Source organism: Marmota flaviventris, chromosome 6 (genome assembly GCF_047511675.1).
Source record: "Marmota flaviventris isolate mMarFla1 chromosome 6, mMarFla1.hap1, whole genome shotgun sequence".
Lineage (NCBI taxonomy): Eukaryota > Metazoa > Chordata > Mammalia > Rodentia > Sciuridae > Marmota > Marmota flaviventris.
Genome location: NC_092503.1, coordinates 92868235 through 92891542, shown reverse-complemented (window position 1 = coordinate 92891542; position 23308 = coordinate 92868235). Strand labels below are relative to the sequence as shown.

At 32.8% G+C, this 23308-nt stretch overlaps 1 protein-coding gene across 1 annotated transcript in view; it reads right to left on the bottom strand.

Annotated features, from left to right (window-relative positions):
- Eys (eyes shut homolog) overlaps positions 1 to 23308 on the bottom strand; it is a 1581889-nt gene that overhangs the window by 1462368 nt on the left and 96213 nt on the right. The window contains 1 exon segment of the mRNA XM_071613805.1: positions 11652 to 11766. Coding sequence (XP_071469906.1) covers positions 11652 to 11766 — 115 coding nt within the window.

Below are 23308 nucleotides of genomic sequence, written 5' to 3'. Positions count from 1 at the left end.
AACACTCTCCATTGGGAAGTAACAATTGTTTATCACAGGAAACATTTATTACTACTGAGAAGCAATTGACATTGTAAAAGTACTTGAATAACACAATTTCAGTGAAAAAGCTAAGCCTCCTTATACTACTTTAATAAAAAAAAAATTAAAATGATACATTTAAGTCAAATTGAAAAGTATGGCATAGAATTATAAAGGTTCTAACCTAAAAATTTTCAACTGTTGTACGTAATATTATTTTAAAGTCAGCTTTTTTGCTGCTGTGATTAAAAGACCCGACCAGCACAAAAGTAGAGGAGGAAAAGTTTATTTGAGGGCTCAGGGTTTCAGAGGTCTCAGTCCATGGACAATAGGCTCTATTCCTTGGGACTCCAGGTGAGGCTGAACATCATGGCAGAAGAGTGTGGTGGAGGGACAAAGCTCACATGATGATCAGACCACAGAAAGAGACTCCACATGCCAGCTATAACATACATACCCCTACACCATGCCCTCAATGACTTATCTCCTCCAGCCACACCCTATCTGCCTTCAGTTTCCACTCAGGGAATTAATTCACTGATTGCATTAAGGTTCTCACAACCCAATCATTTCTCCTCTAAACCTTGTTGCATTGTCTCACACATATGAGCTTTTGGAGGACACTTATGGGAGGCTGCCTGCCCATGTGTTAAGCATCCACTCTCAGACTTGAGTAAAGGGGGTATCAGTCTGGCATTGCACGCCCCATGCTGTGTGAAGCAAGTGGCCTTCACCTTCACTTCAGCAAAGAAGTTTGTGTCAGCTCTAGACTTGAGTGTTACCCAATGGGATTGGGAAACCTCCCTTGAAACTTTATCCCCTGCCTTACATGGTGTAGAATATTCTATCAAAAATCCTTTGTTGTCTTTTCCCTATAAGTAAAGCGATTCCTGGTGTTCTCACTCTTTTGTCTTCCAGTGTGGAAGAGGACCATTGAGGTCACAGAGCTGTTCACCCTCCCTACCCCTCACTTTGTGAAAAAATTACTTCTGTGTCCATGTGGTCTTTTAGCTGCCAGCCCACACCTCACAGAGTAATTCTGATTCCATTGCCTCTCCTGAGTCATAAAAGTTCCAAGATTGCCCAAAAGTTTTAGTCCAATGTCTCCTCTGAGACTCAAGACAATCTCATAGTGTGAGCTCCTGTAAAAATCAAAAGTACTTTACAAATATCCAATATACAAAAGAATTAAAAAGGTTCTAACCTAAATTTTTTCAACTGTTTACTTAATATTGTTTTAAAGTCAGCTTTTTTGGTGCTGTGATTGAAAGACCCGACCAGCACAATTGTAGAAGAGGAAAAGTTTATTTGAGGACTCATGGTTTCAGAGGTCTCAGTCCATGGACAATAGGCTCTATTCCTTGGGATTCCAGGTGAGGCTGAACATAAAGGCAGAAGAGTGTGGTGGAAGGACACAGCTCACATGATGATCAGACAACAGAAACATTTCCATTCAGAAAAATAGGGAAATAGAGGGGATGGGTTCAAAGTCTGACTGAAATCCAGCTGGGCCAACAAGTCCTGTAACTTCAAGTCCAGCATCTGGGGTACATGGTAGGTTATGTTCTGTTCAACAGGCTTGTGTAGCTCCACTCCTGTGGCCTTTTTTGTTGCAGCCCAAGTAGCCTTTCTGTTGACTTGTTTTAATTCAATTCCTGCAGCATCCTTCAGTGGATATTCCACACCACTGGCATTTATTAATCCTGGGGGTCTCCACTGCAGCTTTGATTTTCTCCTCACATCTCCATGTATTGCCTTCACAGGGCATGACCACAGGGAGGCTGACCCTGCTGTGCTTTGCCTAGCCTCTTAAGCCTTCCTTTGAAATCTTGGTGGAAGTCTTCATGAACCCCTAACTCCAGTATCTTGCATCATGCAGAATCAGCACCCAAAGTTCTGCCACCATCTCAAGTAATAGCCAAGCATCCAGTGACCCTAATATCTAAACCATAACAAATATAAAGTTCCTGATTTTAATTCTATTAAAGCATCTGCTGTATTCATAGGGCTTCAATTTAATGTATATTCAAAAGGAAAGTTACTTGGGTGGAATATAATTACAATTTCAACTCATTAACAAGAGTAAACCACCATTCATTTTTTAAAAATTTAATTCTGGAAAGTTTTATGTACAACTGCATAATATAAAAATCATCCAGACCTCACTATCAAAACTTTGATTAAACTTGATCTTATTTAAAGTCCTTATAATAATTCAGAGTTACTCTGTACTTCCAAATTTATTCTTCCTCATATTTATCTCTGGATCCTTATTTCTGTGACCTTGACTGATTCAATTTGTGTCTGGGCAAGGTAAATCACAGGGTTTAGAAACTATATATTTTTTCTATCAAATAATCCATATTCAATAAATGTTGTGATAATTAAAAATTATAAATTTCTGAACGACTTATAGAGATAATGACATCAGAAGTACATGACCTTTTCCCCCCAGTTGGCCTCCCTGCCTTGTAGCTCCTGCTGTTTGGGAAGACTGGTCTTCCCATATATAGTAATTCCTGATATCTGCAACACTCTGGGATGTGAAAACCAATGGATAAACTATGGAGGAGGAGTCTAGCCATGACATTTGACTTTTCAGTTTCCAGTAAATACATGAAAATTATCTTATTTTGTTATAAAAACATAAATATTTGTATATATGTTTAACCAAATTACAGTTAACATTATGCAGCCATTTTCCACTGGGCATTTTAATTTGAACATTTTTCAACAATCATTAATAAACTTAAAAACATTCTCCATGGACTGGGGAAGTGGCTCAAGCTGTAGCGCGCTCAGCTGGCATGCGCGGGGCGCTGGGTTCGAGCCTCAGCACCACATAAAAATAAAAAAAAATAAAGATGTTGTGTCCACCAAAAACTAAAATAAATAAATAAATAAATAATTCTCTCTCTCTCTCTCTCTCTCTCTCTCTCTCTCTCTCTCTCTCTCAAATCAAAAATTCTCCAAATGGAGTCATGCTATATTTTTTTTGGATACATTATTCTTTTTATCCATTCCTCCTGCTTAATTTGAAACTTCTATTCTAAAATAAATAAAATATAGTAAAAAATTGGCAATCATGTTTAATAGAATCTTGTTTACTAACTTTAGGTATTTCTAGATATTGAATGGTTACAAATTGTACAATTTTACATACTACTAAACTGTCATTAGGCAGGTTTATTCCAAATTGTATTTTTTTCTGTACACATGTGAAAAATGCTGTCTCATTTTCCTCTGTGAAACAAAAATCTAATTTCTATATACTTTTGTGTTTTGTGATGCAGATAATAATATTATGTATCCATAGTGCCTTAAAGGACATAACATTTTAGACAATTTGAACACTATAAATATATATATTTACTTACACTTGAATTTTTATATAAAGGTAATCTATAAAAATTTATTGCCTAATTGTATTTCTTCTCTCTCTTTAAACCTTCACAATATAGTATACATTAATCCTAAATGAAGTATACATATAATTCTAAATGAAGCCAGAAATACACCCCACTATGACAGAGGATTTTTAATTTCCTGCTGAGTAATCAGGTATAGATGTGGCCCATTATATTACAGAGCCAAAATTAAACTAATAGTCTAGACTTATTCATTCATTACTACAATGCAGTCTACTACAGTGCAGTCCTAGGGGGAAGCATTCTGGAAGATTTGATCAATTCAACACAAAACAAATGGATAATCATCTCATTCCAAGAACCTAAGAACAAAAAAGACTTCTGACTCTTTATGGTGGTTTTTTTTTCCCCCCTTTGGAGGGCTAGATATGGGAAAATCTGAGTCTAAGTAGATAAAAATTCCTAAGCCAGAGCTGCATCCTTTAGGAAATTGCCCTAGAAATACTTGGGAAATATCTCAGATGAGCACCTACACTCCCATTAAAAGGTCTTTGAATAGAATGCTTGGACTAGGAATAAAATGCATTTGAGCATGAGTTGGCAAAAGAATTGGGAGCCATGGTGCTAAGAGCCACAGCCAAGTAATATGATGCATGGCATTTTTGGTTGAAAGGTGACACCAGCAAGCCATTGAGATGATATGATTATGTTAAGATTTGCATTCATATGGATATTGGACTCCTGCTGTCCACCTTGGCCTGCTACGGGACTCCTGGAGAGTTCCCATTGGTTGGGGAAGTGCGGTAGGAGGGAATTCCGGAGGAGGGACTTCCTGTTGGGGTCCTGGAGAACGCATTGTGTGTAGGTCCGCAATTTTCCTGGGAGCATACTGGGCATTGGCAGCAGTTTCAAAAATAAAGTTTGTTCCTGCTTGAGTGGCTCCTGATTTTGTGCCCAGCCAGACTGCAGCACCATGGTTCAATATTTTGAGTATAACTCATTCCAAAAAAATCAGTGCAATGATTGCACACTGAACCTGGTGTGGTCAACTTCTATCCATAAAGCTTTTGAGGCAAAGAATCATCATTGCCATTGGTAAGGCCTCTTAAAGGTCACATTTAGAATTTTGACCTGGAATTAGTCTCCTCAATTTTTTTTTTTTTTGCTTCTGTCCCCATTGGCCTATATATTTCTTAACTTACATTTGTAAGTTCATTCAAAACCATAATTGTGTTTTTCTTACAATTTAAAACTTATTAAAATGTTATCATAATTTATAATTTTATCTCTTAAAGTTTATTTTGAATGAACTTAGTATGGGTATTGAAAAAATTTTTGGTTAATTTTTCCCTGATAACATATTTTCCATCATTTTATTTCAATAAAGATGCTATTTAAGATCAACTCAAGTAAATAGTACCCACTTGGATTATGTTTATTTTTACATAAATTAAGCTTTATAACTGATTGTAGTTGTTTCTTTTCTATCTTCTGATGATTAGATGCTTTTAAATTTAATGAAATCAAATTAACAAATTGCCTTGGGCTTTATCTAACAAATCTTTGCCTAATGCAAAGTCCTGAGAAATGCCACCATCCTATATTTTCTGCTTATTTCTGTTCCCTACACATCTCATGATTGTAACTTTAAGGCCTATGCTACATTTCAAATTAATTGTGTATGGCCTGGATAAAGGTAGATGCTCATTTTTCTCATGTGCCATTTGATGAGAAAACATTCCTCTCCCAATTCAAATATCTTCCAAATATGTTGGAAATCTGTAAACTTTTCCCTGCTAATTTATCTGAACTATCTCTTTTGTTCCTCTGATGTCTTAGTCAATACTTATGCCAATATTATATTCTTTATAGGAGTTAGTTTTAAAGTGTCATTCAAAATCAAGCAGGGAAAATCCTAGAGATTTGTTTTCATTTTTAATAATGTTTTGTATGTAACATCTTATAAGGGTTTCTACATACATTTCAAAATTGGTTTGCCAATGTCTACAAAATGCTTGGGAATTACATTAAGAAGAAAGAAGATTATAAAAATATTTAATCTTTCATGCAATTAAAACATACTTAATTATACTATTTACTCTTATGCAGTTTTAATATAGCAGTTTTGCCCCATTTTGTTCAATTTATTCTGAAGCATTTTTTTATAATATCAAAATCATGCTTAATTTAAGATTTAGGACTGTACAATATTAATTTCATTTTCTGATATATTGTTTATATAGTGTAGAAATAGTAGGTTCTATATAATAATCCAACATTTTTAACATTTTTATAGAATTCTTGTGAATATTACATATATATGTATATATATATATATATATATATATATATATATATATCATCCTATGTATTTTTGTGATGTTTCATTCATTTTATATTTATGTTCTATGTATTTTATTTTATATATATATATATATATATATAAATATATATATATATATATAAAATATATATATATATATGTATGTATATACATATACATATACATATATATATATATATGTATGTATATACATATACAGATATATTATACAGATACATGTATATATATTTTTTCTTCTTTTTGTATTGTTTCGCTGGGAGAAAATTTTAGAAAAATGTTGGATAAAATCAGTGTCAATATCTATGCCAACATTAAGGGAAAAGAAATCATGTTTTCACCAATAAATATTATGCTACCTTTGGAAGTCTGTGGTAGCTTTTATCAGATTGAAGAAGTTGATCATTGTCAATGGTTTCCTGAATTTGTGTCATGAATAAAGGTGGTTATTTATTTTAATTTCTTTATATATTTATTTATTTATCTCTATCTAGTTAGATGACCCGATATTTGTCTCTTACTGAAATAACTGTTCTAGAAATCTGAGAGAATATTTATCTTAAGCCAAAAAATGTTTCTTGGTCTTGAAATACTTTCATATATTGCTCAAATAAACTTATTTTCTCTTTTTGTTTAAGATGTTATTTGTATGTTAGTAATATCTTAATAAGGAATATTTTATTTTTGTAATATCCTTGTCAGATTTCATTTTCACAGTCTAAGTTGCCTTATAAAAATGAGTTGCCATTTGTTCCTCATCCTTATTACCAGTAATAGTTTCTATAAATTGATCTTATATCTTCCTTAAAAGTTTGATGAATTTCACGGGCAGAATGTATTGTCTGGAAAATTTGTTACTGCAAGGGATATTAAAAAATTAAAGACTAATATGGTGGCACACTTGTCACTCTGCAACTCAAGAAGCTGAGGCAAGTCTATTACAACTTTAAGGTCAACCTGCGTAACTGAGCAAGACCCTGTCTTAAAAAAACAAAAATAAAAGAGTGGTATGCAGTTCAGTGTATAGTGCCCTAGGGTCCAATTCCCCAAGGGGGAGATATATCTATATCTATATGTATATCTATATCTATATCTATCTATCTATCTATATCATATATATATATATATATATATATATATATATATATATATATATATCATATATCTATATCTATATCTATCTATATATATATATATATGAAATTTGATTTTATAACAAACTACTTAGATATTTCTCTATTTTCCTTTTGGAAAGTCATGTTTTTTGAATTTTTTTCACATTTCATTTGTCAAAATTATAGTTATAAATATTTCAAAATAGACTCAAAGAATCATATGATCATCTCAATAGATACAGAGAGAGCATTCGACAAAATACAGCACCCCTTCATGTTCAAAACACTTGAAAAACTGGCTATAACAGGAACATATCTCAACATTGAGAAGACTATCTACGCTAAGCCTCAGGCCAACATCATTCTAAATGGAGAAATATTGAAGGCATTCCCTCTAAAAACTGTAACAAGACAGGGATGCCCTTTCTCACCACTTCTATTTAACATAGTTCTTGAAACACAGGCCAGAGCAATTAGACAGATGAAAGAAATTAAAGGAATACATATAGGAAAAGAAGAACTCAAATTAGCACTGTTTGTTGACAATATGATTTATACCTAGAAAATTCAAAAAGCTTCACCAGAAAACTTCTAGAACTAGTAAATGAATTCAGCAAAGTAGCAGAATATAAAGTCAACACCCATAAATCAAATCCATTTCTGTATATCAGTGACAAAGCCTCTGAGAAGGAAATGAAGAAAACTACCCCATTTACAATAGCCTCAAAACAAAAAAATTGGGAATCAACTTAATGAGAGGTGAAAGATCTATACAGTGAAAACTACAGAACCCTAAAGAAAGAAATCAGAGAAGACCTTAGAAGATGAATAGGCAGAAGTAATATTATCAAAATGACCATATTCTAAAAGCACTATACAGATTTAATGCAATTCTGATCAAAATTCCAATGATATTCCTCATAGAAATAGAGAAAGCAATCGTGAAATTTATCTGGAAAAATAGAGACCCAGAATAGCTAAAGCAATTCTTAGCAGGAAGAGTGAAGCAGGTGGCATCACTATACCATACTTTAAAATGTACTCCAGAGCAATAGTAACAAAAACAGCTTGGTATTGGCACACCAAAACAAACTGGTAGACCAATGGTACAGAATAGAGAACACAGAGACTAACCCACAAATTTACAATTATCTTATATTAGACAAAGACACCAAAAGCATGCATTGGAGAAAAGATAGCATCTTCAACAAATGGTGCTTGGAAATCTGGAAATCCATATACAACAAAATGAAATTAAACCCCTATCTCTCACCATGCACAAAACTCAACTCAAAGTGGATCAAGGACTTAGGAATTAAACCAGAGACTTTGCATCTAATAGAAGAAAAAGTATGCTCTAATCTTCATCATGTGGGATTAGGCCCCAACTTCCTTAATAAGACTCCTTTGGTGAAAGAATTAAAGTCAAGAATCAATAAATGGGATGAATTCAAACTAAAAAAGTTTCTTAGCAAAAGAAACAATCTGTGACATAAATAGCCTACATCTTGGGAGCAAATTTTTAACCCTTACACATCAGATAGAGCACTAATCTTTAGGATATTTAAAGAACTGAAAATCTTAACATCAAAAAAACCCCAAATAACCCAATCAATAAATGATCCAAGGACATGAACAGACACTTCTCAGAAGAGGATATACAATCAAGTAACAAATATATGAAAAAAATGTTCATCATCTCTTTCAATTAGAGAAATGAAAATCAAAACTACTCTAAGATATCATCTCACTCCAGTCAGAATGGCAGCTATTTTGAGACAAACAACAAGTATTGGCAAGGATGTGGAGAAAAAAGATACATTCATACATTATTGGTGGGACTGCAAATTGGTGCAGCCAATATGGAAAGCAGTATGGAGATTCCTTGGAAAACTGGGAATGGAACCACCATTTGACCCAGCTATCCCTCTCCTTGGTCTATACCCAAAGGACTTCAAAACAGCATACTACAGGGACGCAGCCACATCAATGTTTATAGCAGCACAATTCACAATAACTAAACTTTGGAACCAACCTAGATGACCCTCAGTAGATTAATGGATTAAAAAATTTGGCATATATACACAATGTAATATTACTCAGCAATAAAAGAGAATAAAATCATGGCATGTGCAGGTAAATGGATGATATTGGAGAAAATAATACTAAGGGAAGTTAGCCAATTCCAAAAAAACAAATGCGGAATCTTTTCTCTGAAATAAGGTGACTGACCCACAATGCAGTAGGGAGGGGGAGTATGGGAGGAATAGATGAACTCTAGATAGGGAAGAGGGGTGGGAGGGGAAGAGAGGGGTCAGGGGGTTAGCAATGAGGGTAGAAACATTATTATCCAAAGTACAGGTATGAAGACAGGAATTGGAGTGAACATACTTTATATACATACAGAGATATGAAAAATTGTGCTCTATATGTGTAATAAGAATTGTAATGCCTTCCACTCTCATGTATTTAAAAAATACTATCAATTAAATATTTGAAAAAAATTAAATATTATTTAATTATCATTAAATGTCTAAAAATGTGACATGTACTTTTAGATTCTTGATTTGTGTAATTTCTGTGCTTTCTCCATAAGTTTGTGAAAGCTATATTTTATTAATCTTTTAAAATAATCAAATACTGTCTTTAGCTGATTTTTATCTACTTAGGGACTCTTCATTAATTCCCTAATTTCTGTAAAAATCTTAGTATGTTTTATTTTCTAATATTATCATACTTATAGTAAAAGAGCACATTCTTTTATTTTAGCTTCTAATTGTAGAATATCAGATTATTAATTAAAATGTAGATTTTCAATTTCTCAGTTTATACAAATTGATCTGAATTCAACTTCACAATATTTGAAGCCAAGAAACATTAGTAAAGCAATATATGAGGCAAGTTGACAAGTTAGATGAAATGTGATAAAGATTTGAAGTTAAAAAAAACAACACTGTAAAGCAGAAGAAAAGTTGATAATTGGAAAGGAGGAGGAAGAATTCTCAGTTTCTGATCAGAAATTGTAGGCAAAGCTGATATTGCTAAAGCCATTCACTATCCACATTTCCTGAAAACATCAATGCACAGAAGGAATTCAAGAAAATGCAATTTAATCCATGTTAAGGTTGAACTATCTATGCAATGTTGAAAGTGAAAACACCATTCAAATTCCTTTTTAAAACAATCCAAACTGGTTTTAAAGTTAATATAAAATTAATATTAAAGTTGAAATTAGGTAAAATTATTCAGGAAAAGTTGAGGGTGGAAAAAAGTTTTAAAAAGCAAATTCAGAGATAATACTCAGAGATTGTCCTAAAATAGAACAGGAACTACTTACCACTATCCTCATCCCATCCAACCAAATCAAAAATAGAATGAGGTGAAAGAATTTCAGATAAAAGTGAGAGATATATTTCTGTTAGATAATTTACTACCAAAGAATGGCTACATAAATATTAAGAGAAAAAAATGGTTGTACATTCTTTATGTTGAAAGTATACATTCATATGAATGAAAATAAGGATTTAGGGGTCATAAAGACTTACTTTAATCTAGCTTTACCCTTCCATGTAAATAATGTGAACTTGGAAAAATATCCAAAACTTAATGGCCTTTTTTTTTTTTTTTTAACATAAGATGGGATGAGGTTTATGAGAAGGCCAAATGGGTAAATATCAAAAATATATATTATATCCAAAATATGTAAGCTATCAAATAGTTACTTCCTTATCTACATATTATTATATAACAACATTATAATATCCAACATATGCTTGTCAATGTACATATCATATAAATGTCATTGATCAATTCTGTAAATTGGCTTTTCATTATTGAAAAAAATTTTATTTAAATACCTATGCTACCAGAACATAGAAAATATAATAAAATGAACATTATGTTCTCACTATATTTATTCCTGAAATTTAGCATTAAAAAATTAAGTATTTGGGGAATGAAATTCCACTATTTTGTATAATTGAGCTGTGCTGATAAAAAAGTTAAACCAAAATTTCATATTATTGTGAAAGAATCAAGTATTACCAATGTTAGAAGTCTCCTCTATACTTTTTAATTTCACTCCCCCAAGGTCTGTAAATAGCTCTTCTACTAAACTTAGTAAATAGAAGTCATGTGTATGTTTACTAGTTACACTTTTGTTATGTATTTATGCAATTATAGAAAGTATCAATTTTTATATTTTACAAATATAAATAATAATTGCCATACTGTATATGTATCTTTCTTGGACAAGATTTTTAAAATTCAAATTTTTGGACATTTACAACTGTTAATACACATAAGGTATTGCACCAGGACTATGCCATGAAGATTTTTGTAGTTGTTGCTGTTCTTCTGGGGATTGAACCCAGAGGCACTTTATTACTGAGCTTCATCCCCTTTTATTTTTAATTTTCTATTTTGAGGCGGGATCTCACTAAGTTCCTGAGGCTGACCTTGAACTAACAAGTAGACTAATTTCTCCATCTAGTTGAGGAGTTTAAGGCCTTAGTAACTGATGATATACAGAGATTTATCTCCAGGAATCAAATAGCTATATGATTATTTTATAATGAAAGCATTGTCTGGAAAATTTATTAATGCTTTCTCACCATAAATCTTCTAAGTTGAAAATACATACACCTAAACTTCATGTATTTCATATTTATCTATACACAAACCCACACACACACATATGGTTATATTTCTCTAGATTAAATTAATAAAAGCATTTGAAATGCTGACTAGCTAAAGCTATTGTATTTAAAAGAGCTAAATTACTTGGCTGTGCATTAAATTACTTACTGTGAATCTTCCAATTACATTGAAACACAATTCTTCATTCAGACAGTTGATGCTGAGCAGTCTACACTGGTCATTTACTTTCTCACAGTCTTTTCCAGTAAATCCTGACATACAACTGTAAATACACCATCATAAATTAGGAAAATTGCAATTCAAATATTTCCATAAAAGTCTATTATTCATCTTCAAAAATAATAATGCTTTGTTTAAATTATATATCACTCATATTATTACATGGTAGTTTCAGTCATTAATTGTCTCCCTACATGTTGTGGTCTCAGGCAAGAAGAACAGGTTTATTTATATGGAATGTACTAGAACAAGTATTTATTGAATGGTCTTAAGATTACCGTTTGAGATTTAAGGAAAAATTCAACTGTGGCTTATACTAACAATAAAATACAGTTTGGGGATAAATGAGACTGCTAGTGAAATGTGAAAAAAGGATGAAAAATTAGATTTTTAAAGCTTAGTAGAGTCATCATATACTGATTTTTGTGCTAACAAAAGTTAATGATGACACACATGGATTTATAACATAGTGTAGAGAGTTACAGTGGACAATAATGGCATAGTTATTGTTGAGTTAATAATAGGGATATTGTTTGTTTTATCAATTTTACATTTTTAAATAAGCAATCTGTAATCCTGTCTCCTGCAGTACATTAGCTGCAATCTATAAGTTTATAAAGAACAGACTGGGTTCTGACTACCTTTGTTCCCATTCTCAGTAATTTTTGAAAAATACCCCTATGCCTAAAATCATTTCATGAACTTTATATTATAAAATGGAATGGGGCATTACATGAAAGAAAATATCTTTCAGTATAGACACCAGGTATTTCATGACCATAAATAATAATTTTCAAAACTTTAAGTTGTTAACAAGTTGATTTATTAATGAAGTTAATTTAGCTATATATTCTATTTAATGTCCTCCTTAGGACACAAGAAAATTTCATAAAACAAGGGATTAAAGGCCACAGTGACACAGCAAGTTGGGGGACAGCATCAAGGAAAAGGTTTGTTAATGTAACTCTTTAATTGTTTGAAGTACACAGCTTTGCATGTTCATTCAGCAGAACTGAATTATTTGTTCATTTACTTCAGAAATGCCCATAACTTTCAAACACCTCTTGGGTGAAAATTCCAAAGGAGGTTTTTGCAAAAATCAACTACTTTCAAGTACATTTCTTATGCTCTCCTTCAATCTTCATGAGCCTGTGTGATATAGAATGCAATCAATGTGGTATAAAAGAGAAAACAACCAGATGAGTCATGTCAGCCACTTTAGTTACATTGTTTACAAGTTTCAGGGTTGCTAATAAAATTAAGTTTGGCCCGATTTTAAATGTGTTCCCCTCCAAAGCTCCATAGATGAAGATGAGTTAAGATATTCAATTTATATCTTTCATTTTGAAGAGTTAGAAATCCAAAAAACCACTCCAGTATGCAAGCTATCATTCCAATCCCTTCATCCTGAGGAGGAGGTTGTGTGAGCAGATTATGGGGGGAAAAACATAATAGTCACATGAAACTGAAATATGGCAGTCATCAAAATTTTAAGATATTACAGTACCTTTTTGATGACTATCATATTTCAGTTTCATGTGACTGTCATGTTCCAATTTTCCTTTTGAATTAGAACAGACTGAATTAGTTAAGAACAACTAATGAGGGCTGGGGCTATAGCTCATTGGTAGAGCGCTTGTCTTGCACATGTGAGGTACTGGGTTTCATCCTCAGCACCACATAAAAATAAAAAAAAGACATTGTGTCCAACTACAACTAAAAAAAAAATTAAAAAAAAAAAAACATCTAATGATTTGTGTGATTTTGAACTCATATAATTCTGTAGTATACTGTCCAAGAATAGGATCAAGACTGTGAATTAAAGAAATAACTACTATTCTGGCCCTTAACAAGAATGGAATCAACAGGTTGCTGGGTAAAGATCAGGCAGCAGCAACTCTGAGAAAGTGTTTGTAAACAAAGCAGATATTATGGATCCTGAAAAATTGGACTCAAGAGTTTGCCCTAAATTTCAAATAGAATCAACATTGGCCAAAACTGTTAAATGTGTATGATATTTACAAAAAAAAAGGTAGAGGATTGTATAATGAAATAATAAACATGGAAATGACTTAGTGGTAATGAAAATTTTAATTAACCTAGATGATTTAAGATAGAATGTTCTGAGATAAAACTGGATTAAGAGAACCTATGGAGACCTGGACCTTTTGGAAATTCCACAGTAGAGTTCTACATGTTTACATTTGTTCTTTGCAACTATAAGCTCAGTGCGTGAGTCCAAGTAATAGTACTAATTTCTATCCTTAAGATGTGTTCCCCTTTATTGAGAAAGACTTTCATTTAGGATTTCCAAGAGTCTTCTTTCATTTCCTTGTCTTTGTTTCCTTTCTTCCATTCTTCTTGCCTCCCTATATTCATTACTTCATCTCTCCTTCCTCCTCCTCCTCCCTCCTCCCCTCCCTCCTTTCCCTTCCTCTCTCCTTCCATTTCTTCACACCTTCCTTTCCTCCTTCTTCATGTAAATGCCAGCATGACATATAGTCCTTTACAAGTATAAATACAAATTATCATGACTGTGATTAAATGATTTAAGAGGGATATTTGCTTCCATTAAAATATGTAAATGTCTATTTATACTTAACTCCAGTTTTGCTGAACTCCCTACCAAACAGCTAAATATCTTGGTTCTAGAATATTCTACAACATGAAAACTCTCTGGACTTCTGGATTTTATCTCAAAGTGTGATGAAAGTTATTGGAAACTTAAAATTTAGAGTATTATACATACATCTACTACAGTTAATTGGTTGAATAATAAGCTTTGAAATTTTTGGAATACATAAATATAGTCTGGAGGCTGATCAAGGGGCTGTTATGGTAGTAAAGATAAATAGGATATACTTCATTCCGGTATACAGAAGAAAAATAAATAAATAAGCAAATAAGTAAAGATATTTAGGAGGTGAAATAAACAAAATGATGAAATTTTATGTCTTTTATTAACAAGAAAAACTATGTCAAGCAGTGTTTGATCATTTTAATACTCAATATTTTCATTTCATAGTTTTTCTTATTTATTTATTATATACATGACAATAGTGGAGTGCATTATATTCATAATTATCCATTATAATCCAATCAATAAATGGGCCAAGGACATGAACAGACACTTGTCAGAAGAGGATATACAATCAATCAACACATATACGAAAAAATACTCATCATCTCTAGCAATCAGAGAAATGCAAATCAAAACTACTCTAAGATACAATCTCACCCCAGTAACAATGGCAGCCATTATGAAGACAAATAACAACAAGTGTTGGCAAGGATGTGGGGGAAAAAGTTACACTCATACACTGCTGGTGGGACTGCAAATTGGTACTGCCAATATGGAAAGCAGAATAGAGATTCCTTGGAAAGCTGGGAATGGAACCACCATTTGACCTAGCTATTCCTCTTCTCAGACTATACTCAAAGGACCTAAAAACAGCATACTACAGGGACACAGTCACATCAATGTTTATAGCGGCACAATTCACAATAGCTAAATTGTTGAGCCAACCTAGATGTTCTTCAGTGGATGAATGGATTAAAAAAATGTGGCATTTGTACATAGTTTCTTTTCCTTTGGTTTGTTGTTATTTATTTTATTTTTTCTCTTCATAATTCCGAAAGCTTCTTTCATAAGTCCACATTATTAGTAATAAATTTTAGTTTCTCTGATGCATAATCAATAACATATTATTAGAAGCTGGATGTGGGGGCACACACCAGAAATCTCAACTGTCTTTGGGGCTGAGACAGGAGGATAGCAAGTTTCTAGGCAGCCCAGTCAACTTAACCAGACCCTGTCTCAAAATAAAACAAAAAGGATCAGGGCTATAATCAGTAGTAGAGCAGTTTTCTATTATATGAAAGGCCCTGGGTTTGACCCCCACCTTAAAAAACAAAATCAAAACACCCACATATTTATTTATTTTGGAAAGAACTATTAATCATTTAATATGCATGCATTATCATTTCATATATACACTTGAATTTCTCTCTTATGATTTATAATTCCTTCACAGTCTAAATTCTGGGAGTCTTGTTTTTAATAATTTATTCCTATTAGTTTCAGATTCTAATACTAAATATCATTTTTTTCCTACTGAATATTCCGTTTCAGGAGCCCTAATTCATAACTAATTTTAGTTACGTATTCAGATATTCTGTTTAGATTTACCTATGTGACACATGTGTATGTGTGCACACAGAAACACACACATGCTTGCACATTTCAATCTTAATTTTTTACACCCTATTTTTGTCCTTCACATTTCCCTATTTGATATTTCTATTCTGAAGCATTTAGTAAAAAATGTTGTCAGTTTATTATTGTTTTCAGATAGAATATTTGGAGATAGATTGTATGAGTTTTGGCATACACAAAACTATTTCCTTCATCATCTAATATATATTAATCATGTATAGATTTGAAGAAAGCAGCAGTCTTTTGGTAGTCTTCAGATACTTTCTACTTTGTCTAGGGCTACCAATGCTTTTGGAGTGTCTTTACCTGACCTGGGTTGCAAATAAACAATATGATGTCACCCTACTTTTTCTTCTAATTACTTTTTCTTTGTAGGTAAATTGACTTTGCTGTCTTGAAGTTTAATAGATTTTCCTCTTGTGCCTTTATTGTCAATTTGAGTTGCATGGAACACCTTTTTAATATTCAGACCTAGTTCTTTCTGTAGCTCAAGGAAACATTCAACTTGATTAATTATTGCTTCCTCCTATAATCTTTTACACCTTCGAGAGCTGCTATTGTTCTAGATGATTAATTTTTTTCTTTTTTATATTATTTTCTTTTTCTAGTCCTGCTATTATGCACATGTTGGGTCTCCTTGATCTCTTCCTTGATGTTCAACTTTCCCTGTCATTGTTCATTCATTCACTTAATTAATAGGTCTTAAGCTCATAACATAGGTATTTGTTTTTCTAGGCATGGTGCATATTTTAGTGTACAAATTTCTTTCCCTCATTGAGCTTATCATTTAGTGAGACAAGATAGAAAATAAATAATTGGGTATAGAATATTTTGAGAGAAAATTCAAGCAATTTAAGGTCAACAGGAAGCACTAGTGGTTTCCAGCTTTTCAAAATTTGCCATGGGCAGCTTTATGGAAAACTCATTATTGGTTAAGATAATAACTTAGGGTGAGAGTCACCTATTCTCATGAAGATGAAAGCAACTCTTCATTACATTATTACTTCATCTATTTTAAAATAATTCTTCCATTAAAATATTCTAGACATCTGCAATGTGGGTCATCATTTCCCCTCAAATTTCAAATAAATTGTTTAAATGAAAGTCTGGGTTTTTCATTGCATTCTTGGTATGTAGTGTATGTGTGTGTATGTGCTCCTCTTGAATCTGTTGTCATTTTTTATTAGTTTTCTTATTTAAAATGCCAAGTCCAAAGACTTCCAGTTCTATTCATTTTGTTTTGACTCATTTCTTCTCTACAGTTTAAGGCTTCTCTTATATGGGCTATTTTTCTTTGCTACCTCATCAAGTCCCATATCTCCCTGCAGTGTTCCAAGTGAGACATCATTTGGCAAGGAGAAGGAAAATCGTGCCAACGAAGTTCAAGTAGCTGTCCTATCTGTCTTCTTCTGAGTGTCTTGGGCCCAGCCTCTCTCTTGCATTATATGACACTATCCTCCCTCTTTGGCAGCTGAAAGGCTTCAGCCCTTCAATTCAGAACATCATTCATTCTTTGTGAAAAAGGAGAAGAAAAACTTAAGTGGGGCTGATTTTTGACTTATACTTCTTACATAATCGAAGTATTTATATTGCTAAAGTATCCACTATTCTCTGGTTGTCCTCTTGGTGTTATGCTATTTTAACAATGTTTGCCTAGCTCAAAAAACAATAAAAATCTGCATGCATTGCTCCTGTTGAGATGATAAAAGGTAAGACCAAATTTATTTAAGCTACTCAAAATATTTAGCAGCCACTTTTGTCAAAGGAGATCGATTGTTTAAATAAGGGGAAAGAGGAAAGAAATGCCTTTTTAGACATTGTTAGAAAACCCAAATTATAGTTACATATCTATATGAAAATACTCTGTAACTGGAAGGCAAAAGTAACCTAAATTATTGTAATATTCCTAAAGAAAAGGGGACAGTGAAACACTATGCCCTTGAATGTCTCTTTTCTGTTCCCAGAATTCTAGCTAAGTTAAGGAACAATGAGAACAAGCCTGAGCCAGAAAGCAGAAAGTCTAGATACATATTATACTAAAGGACACTGGATTTTTCTCATGTACTCTGGGAACTAGGTTAAGTTAGTGTTAATTTTATAAAGCTACTTTCTTACATACATACCAGGAGAATTTCTCCTTAGGATGCTGATCATGCAAGCAAATGAAATAATCTAATGCTGACAACTTTGCTGCTTCTTCAAACTAACATGATTTTTGAGCAAAATATTCCACTTTGCTCAATGACTTATGGAATTCATACTACTAATTTTAATGAGAGGTGCTGATCTTCATTAGAGCCACAGCAATTAACTCCATAGTTATAGCAGTAAATTGTATGGGCTCCATCACCAACATTTTTGTAAATATTTCATGTAATATGGAAATCAGATTTATGTCAGATTTTAAGGTTAGAGAATTCATAAATGTAAATCTATAAAACTAAGTATTTACTATATACTAAATGTTATGGAAAATTACTAATGTACTAAAATAATGAAGTAACTACCTATAAATCAAAAAATAAAAATTGAAAATTATTGTTTAAAGAACTCCTTGAAAGACAGTATGTAACTGAGTCAGTCTTGGAATGGAAGCACATTCTTGCTTACCGATTTCTAGTTGCTGAAATAGTTCTTTCAAACTACCCTATGGAAATGGAAAAGAGATAGTTAGAAACTAACTCCAAATGTTTTTCTGTGCTTCTGTTATCTTGAAACACTCCTATCACTTGTTTGAAAACTCAGAGGGGGTTTTGGTACATTTTTTTTTCAGGGCCTGAACCTTTCGAATATGTGTGTTGCATTTTTTTTTTTTGTCTCAAATAAAGCACTGCAGTTCCCTTTTGTCTGTTTTAGTTTTATCACGTAGAGATGGAGATTCTGAGGCAGAGTTACTTGTATCAATTTCAACAGTGTCATGTACCTATTCCACTTCTTAGAAAAAAGCCTGTGAAGTAAATAAAGACTTATTCTTACAATAAAGCTTTGCAGTACTACTACGTGCTTACTAACTGTGGCTTATATGGGCAAAGACAAACAAAACATATAGACTTACAGGCTTTCACATTTTATCAATTTATCTTTCGGGCATAAACTGAAAAGTAGGTCGCCATGTGGATCTCCAGACATAAATGATTCATGTTTAATAGTTTTTTTAAACATTAATATAACCTTACTAGACCTCTGTGGGTGGTAATTAAAATTAGCATGATATACTCTAAACTTTGAATGTAGAAAGACAATGAAGAGTTTCCACTCTTCAAACAGCAAATTATCTGCTTTAATTTACATTATCTTATGGGACAGAGGATGAAAATTATAGAAACATAAATATATAATGATAGGAATAGGTGCCATAAAATAAATAATTAAAATAAAGGTAGGTAATAGTGAAGACAGTAATAGGAATGAGGGTTTGTTTTTGTTGTTTGGTGATGGGGATTAAACTCAGTGGCTCTTAGCCACTGAGCCTCATGCCCAGCCCTATTTTGTATTTTATTTAGAGACGGGGTCTAGCTGATGTGCTTAGCTCCTTGCTTGTGCAGAGGTTGGCTTTGAACTCTCAATCCTCCTGCCCTAGCCTCCTGAACCGCTGGGATTATAGGCATGCACCACTGTGCCTGGCTGGAATGACCTATTTTAAGAATGTCAAAATTGGCAGCAAAGACATCTTAAGGAGATGATATTTGAGCAAAATCATGAATGAAGTAAATATTGAGCTACTGTGCTTTCTGGAAAAAGGATGGAGACAAGTAAATGAAGAGTCTTGAAGAAGGAGACAACTTGGGGCATAGAAAAACCTCAAAGAGAGGACTGGGGACATAGTTCAGTTTTGTAGAGTGCTTACCTAGCATGCATAAGACCCTGGGTTCAATACCCAACACTGCCAAAAAAGAAACTCTCAAAGACCAAAGTGACAACACTGGAGTAATCAAAGAGACCTTGGTAAGAAGAGATGATCATGATCGGGGAGAGATGGGCAGGAGAAAAAGATGATTCACCTTGGGAGCATTTTTAATATATCAGAGTTTATTTACATGTTGCAAAAAACTACTGGATGGCAGTGGCAGGAGAGGGACATATTTTTAAAACAAATACACACTTCTTTGTGGCAAAAAGAAGACAAGGAAACAAACCATTTGAATTTACTTAAGCTGTAGCTTTCCTTATGTAAGATAATGGTAACTGTCTTCCAGTTACTCAGGTCAATAACTGTAAATCAATATATCTACTCTCTCTCTCTCTCTCTCTCTCTCTCTCTCTCTCTCTCTCAGGTATAAATAAATACCCTAAAAACACCTTAAAAATACATCCATAATCCAAAATTTCTTACCATGTCCTCTCTTCAATATTAGTCTAAGCCACTATTTTCTACTAACTATAACTTCCTAACATGTCCCTGCATTTTCCCAGGCCTCTTCACAATTTATTTTCAAAACAACAGCCACATTATATTTTTAAATATGATATAAAATATTGTAATTAATTTGCCAGCAACCCTGCAATACTCCCGTATTACTTAAGGTCAAAATATTAAAATGGCTTGCATGTTTTGACTGCCCGTATTTCTAGGATCCTTTCTGTCTTCATGTTTTCTACCTGTCCCCACCCCACATTGCATTCTGCAGACCAGTTATTCCATAGAAGTCATTAGCATGGCCTGAATAGGCTATGGATTTGGTTTTGAGTATTCTCTCTGCCACAAGCACTCTTTCTCTATCATGTTCCCTTGCCTCATTTAGATCTCAACTTAAATATTTTTTGTCAATAATACTTTCATTCCATATGTGCATCAATGAAGAGACAAAACAAGGAAGTCAAGTTGGAGGCTATAGAACAGCTCCAGATGAGAGTTTATGGTGTCTTGAACAAAACCATTATTTTTATAATGATAAAAGTATTCATATCATTGGTATATATTTGTGGGGAAACTTAGAGAGGGAGAAAAATAAATTCATCTTAAAAACAATAATAACACCATAGACAAGCAGCTTTGTCTGGGACTTGAAAATCAACCATTAATTTGTAATATATTGTTTAAAAGGCTATGTTAGGTATATATGAAAATTGATTAAAATTTACCTTGTAGGATAGAGAGTTAAACAGGTTTAGTGTTTTCAGGTTGCTAAAATATAAAAAAAAAGCAGAGAAGGAATTTGAGAATGCAGGTGCAAATAGGCTTTTTAAAGGAAAATGAAGATCTGCACCATATGAGAGACAGAGGACCACTGCAGTCATTCAGTTGAGGTGTTTGTTGGTTATTGAAAGAATTGCAAATTTTCTGCTTCAAAACTTATGAGTAAGTAAATTTGAAATTCCATGAATTCTTGACAAAACAGTGGAAAACTTTAATTAAGACATGCAAGGTATGTAATTACAGGTAATGATAAGTTATAGTATATGACCACAGGAGATGGACTGAGGTGAGGAAGAGGACTAAATTTGTAAAATATGTGTCAAAGGTGGGTAGATATCCAAGATGGAAAGTGAACTCACTCAAGATATATGCACAATTGAGATAAAAACAATAATAGGTCAACTGGGTGCTAAAACTTTTAGTGGAAGTAGTTTGGAAGAAAAACACTTAATGAGCAAGGGAGAAGGACAAACAAAGAATCAGAGAGGGGAAGGTATAAATTTCTGTGTTAAAATGGGTAAGGTCTTTAGGAGGAGAGTAAGTGGCAAAGCCATTTATTTGCAATTCATTTCCTGTGGTACACAGGTTGTGGAAATGTGAACAGTGAACACCTAAGTAGTCTACAGGAGAAAAGGTCCTCTAGTTTCAGTTAGGAAAAGAAAGAACGGTGTAGAAGAGATAATATCTATTCTAGAGAATTTACTGCTAACAATATGTGATCCAGAGGGCACAGTGAGAAAGTTTCAATTTTAAGAAGTGTTAAGAGATTTTACAGATTATTTTAGAGCTAAGAATCCTTTGATCAAGTATGACTTAGAAAACTTAGAAATGACAAAATGAATTCAACTGATCCAACCTTACAGAGATGTCTGTACTAACTTCACTCATGTTTTGTTTATTATTATTTATGGAGAAATTGACATGTCCAGGACTAACGGAAGAAGGGTTATACTAATGGAAACAAATGTTCCCCAAAAGAGGCACTTATAGAACCAGATAATACGATGACCTCTGTCATCTGTAACAGTCTCTGAAAATAAAAATCACATTACTAGTAGCACATACCTACTTTTGCTAAAGGAATATCAACAACGTCCTAAATATTTTAACTGTCTATAATTAAAATCTTCAGTTAAAAACTACTCTTAAACTTTAGCACACTTTGTCTTGTTAAATTTTAAGATGTTTTATTCATAAGAAAAATTAACCAGAACTTTTTGGGTTTTATGCAAGTAATTGCAGCAGCCCAGATTTTGAAATAATTAATTTCAAATCTTTGAGGTTTCCTGTTAGTTGAGTTATTGAGTGTCCATGTTGAAGCATTTCACTAATGAATAAATTTCTGATCCAAACATGCTATTGATATTTTAAAAAGTATTTTTTGAAATCTATGTGAAAATATAACTTTATCATATTAAAGGGAAATATGTTGACCCATGCATTTTTGTGGATGGAGTGTTTCAGTTCAGTCACCTGTATGCTTAATTAACTACTGTGACAGAAGCTGAAAATTCTAACTCTATTCATGGCTAACATGGTGAGACATCACAGCTTAATGAAATCATGAAACTCACTTGAAAGGGGGGAAAGGATATTAATGCACTGATTGAAGAAGGAGTTGAAGATATAAAAATTGCAATTCAATGAATAGGAAACAGAAATAAAACCAAGCTGAAAAAATAAATTGAAACATCATTTTCCCATAAAATATTTTAGAGTTTGAGTGAAGAAAATAAAAAGTTTAGAACAACAACAACAACAACAAAAAAAAAAACTGTATATCACAATATTTCTGATTTTTAAAACCACAGTATTTGTATTTTTCTAATATCTTGTTTGTCTAGATTTTTAAATAAACTGTTGCTCAAATTATGGTGAACTATTGTTTTTCAAATTTGAAAAATTACTGAATGAGTAAAACACCAGGTGGTGATATTAAAAATTAGTTTTGGGTCCTCATTCCTCATTACATTCTAAATATTCAGAATGTGATCATATTGAGATGCAAATGATAGTAGATCCAATGCATTCAGTAGATATTAGATTAAGTAAGTGTGTGTGCATTTGGTTAAAAAATGGCAATGTCAGTACTGTAGTTCATGGTAGTCTTCAAAACTGGTATAAAATCTTGGGGCACAAGCAGAGCATATCTTGTTCTAGTGTATTTAGAGAACTCAGAACTCTCTATGTCATGTCAGAATTCCCTTTCTCCACCACCTTTTATAGGTTAGT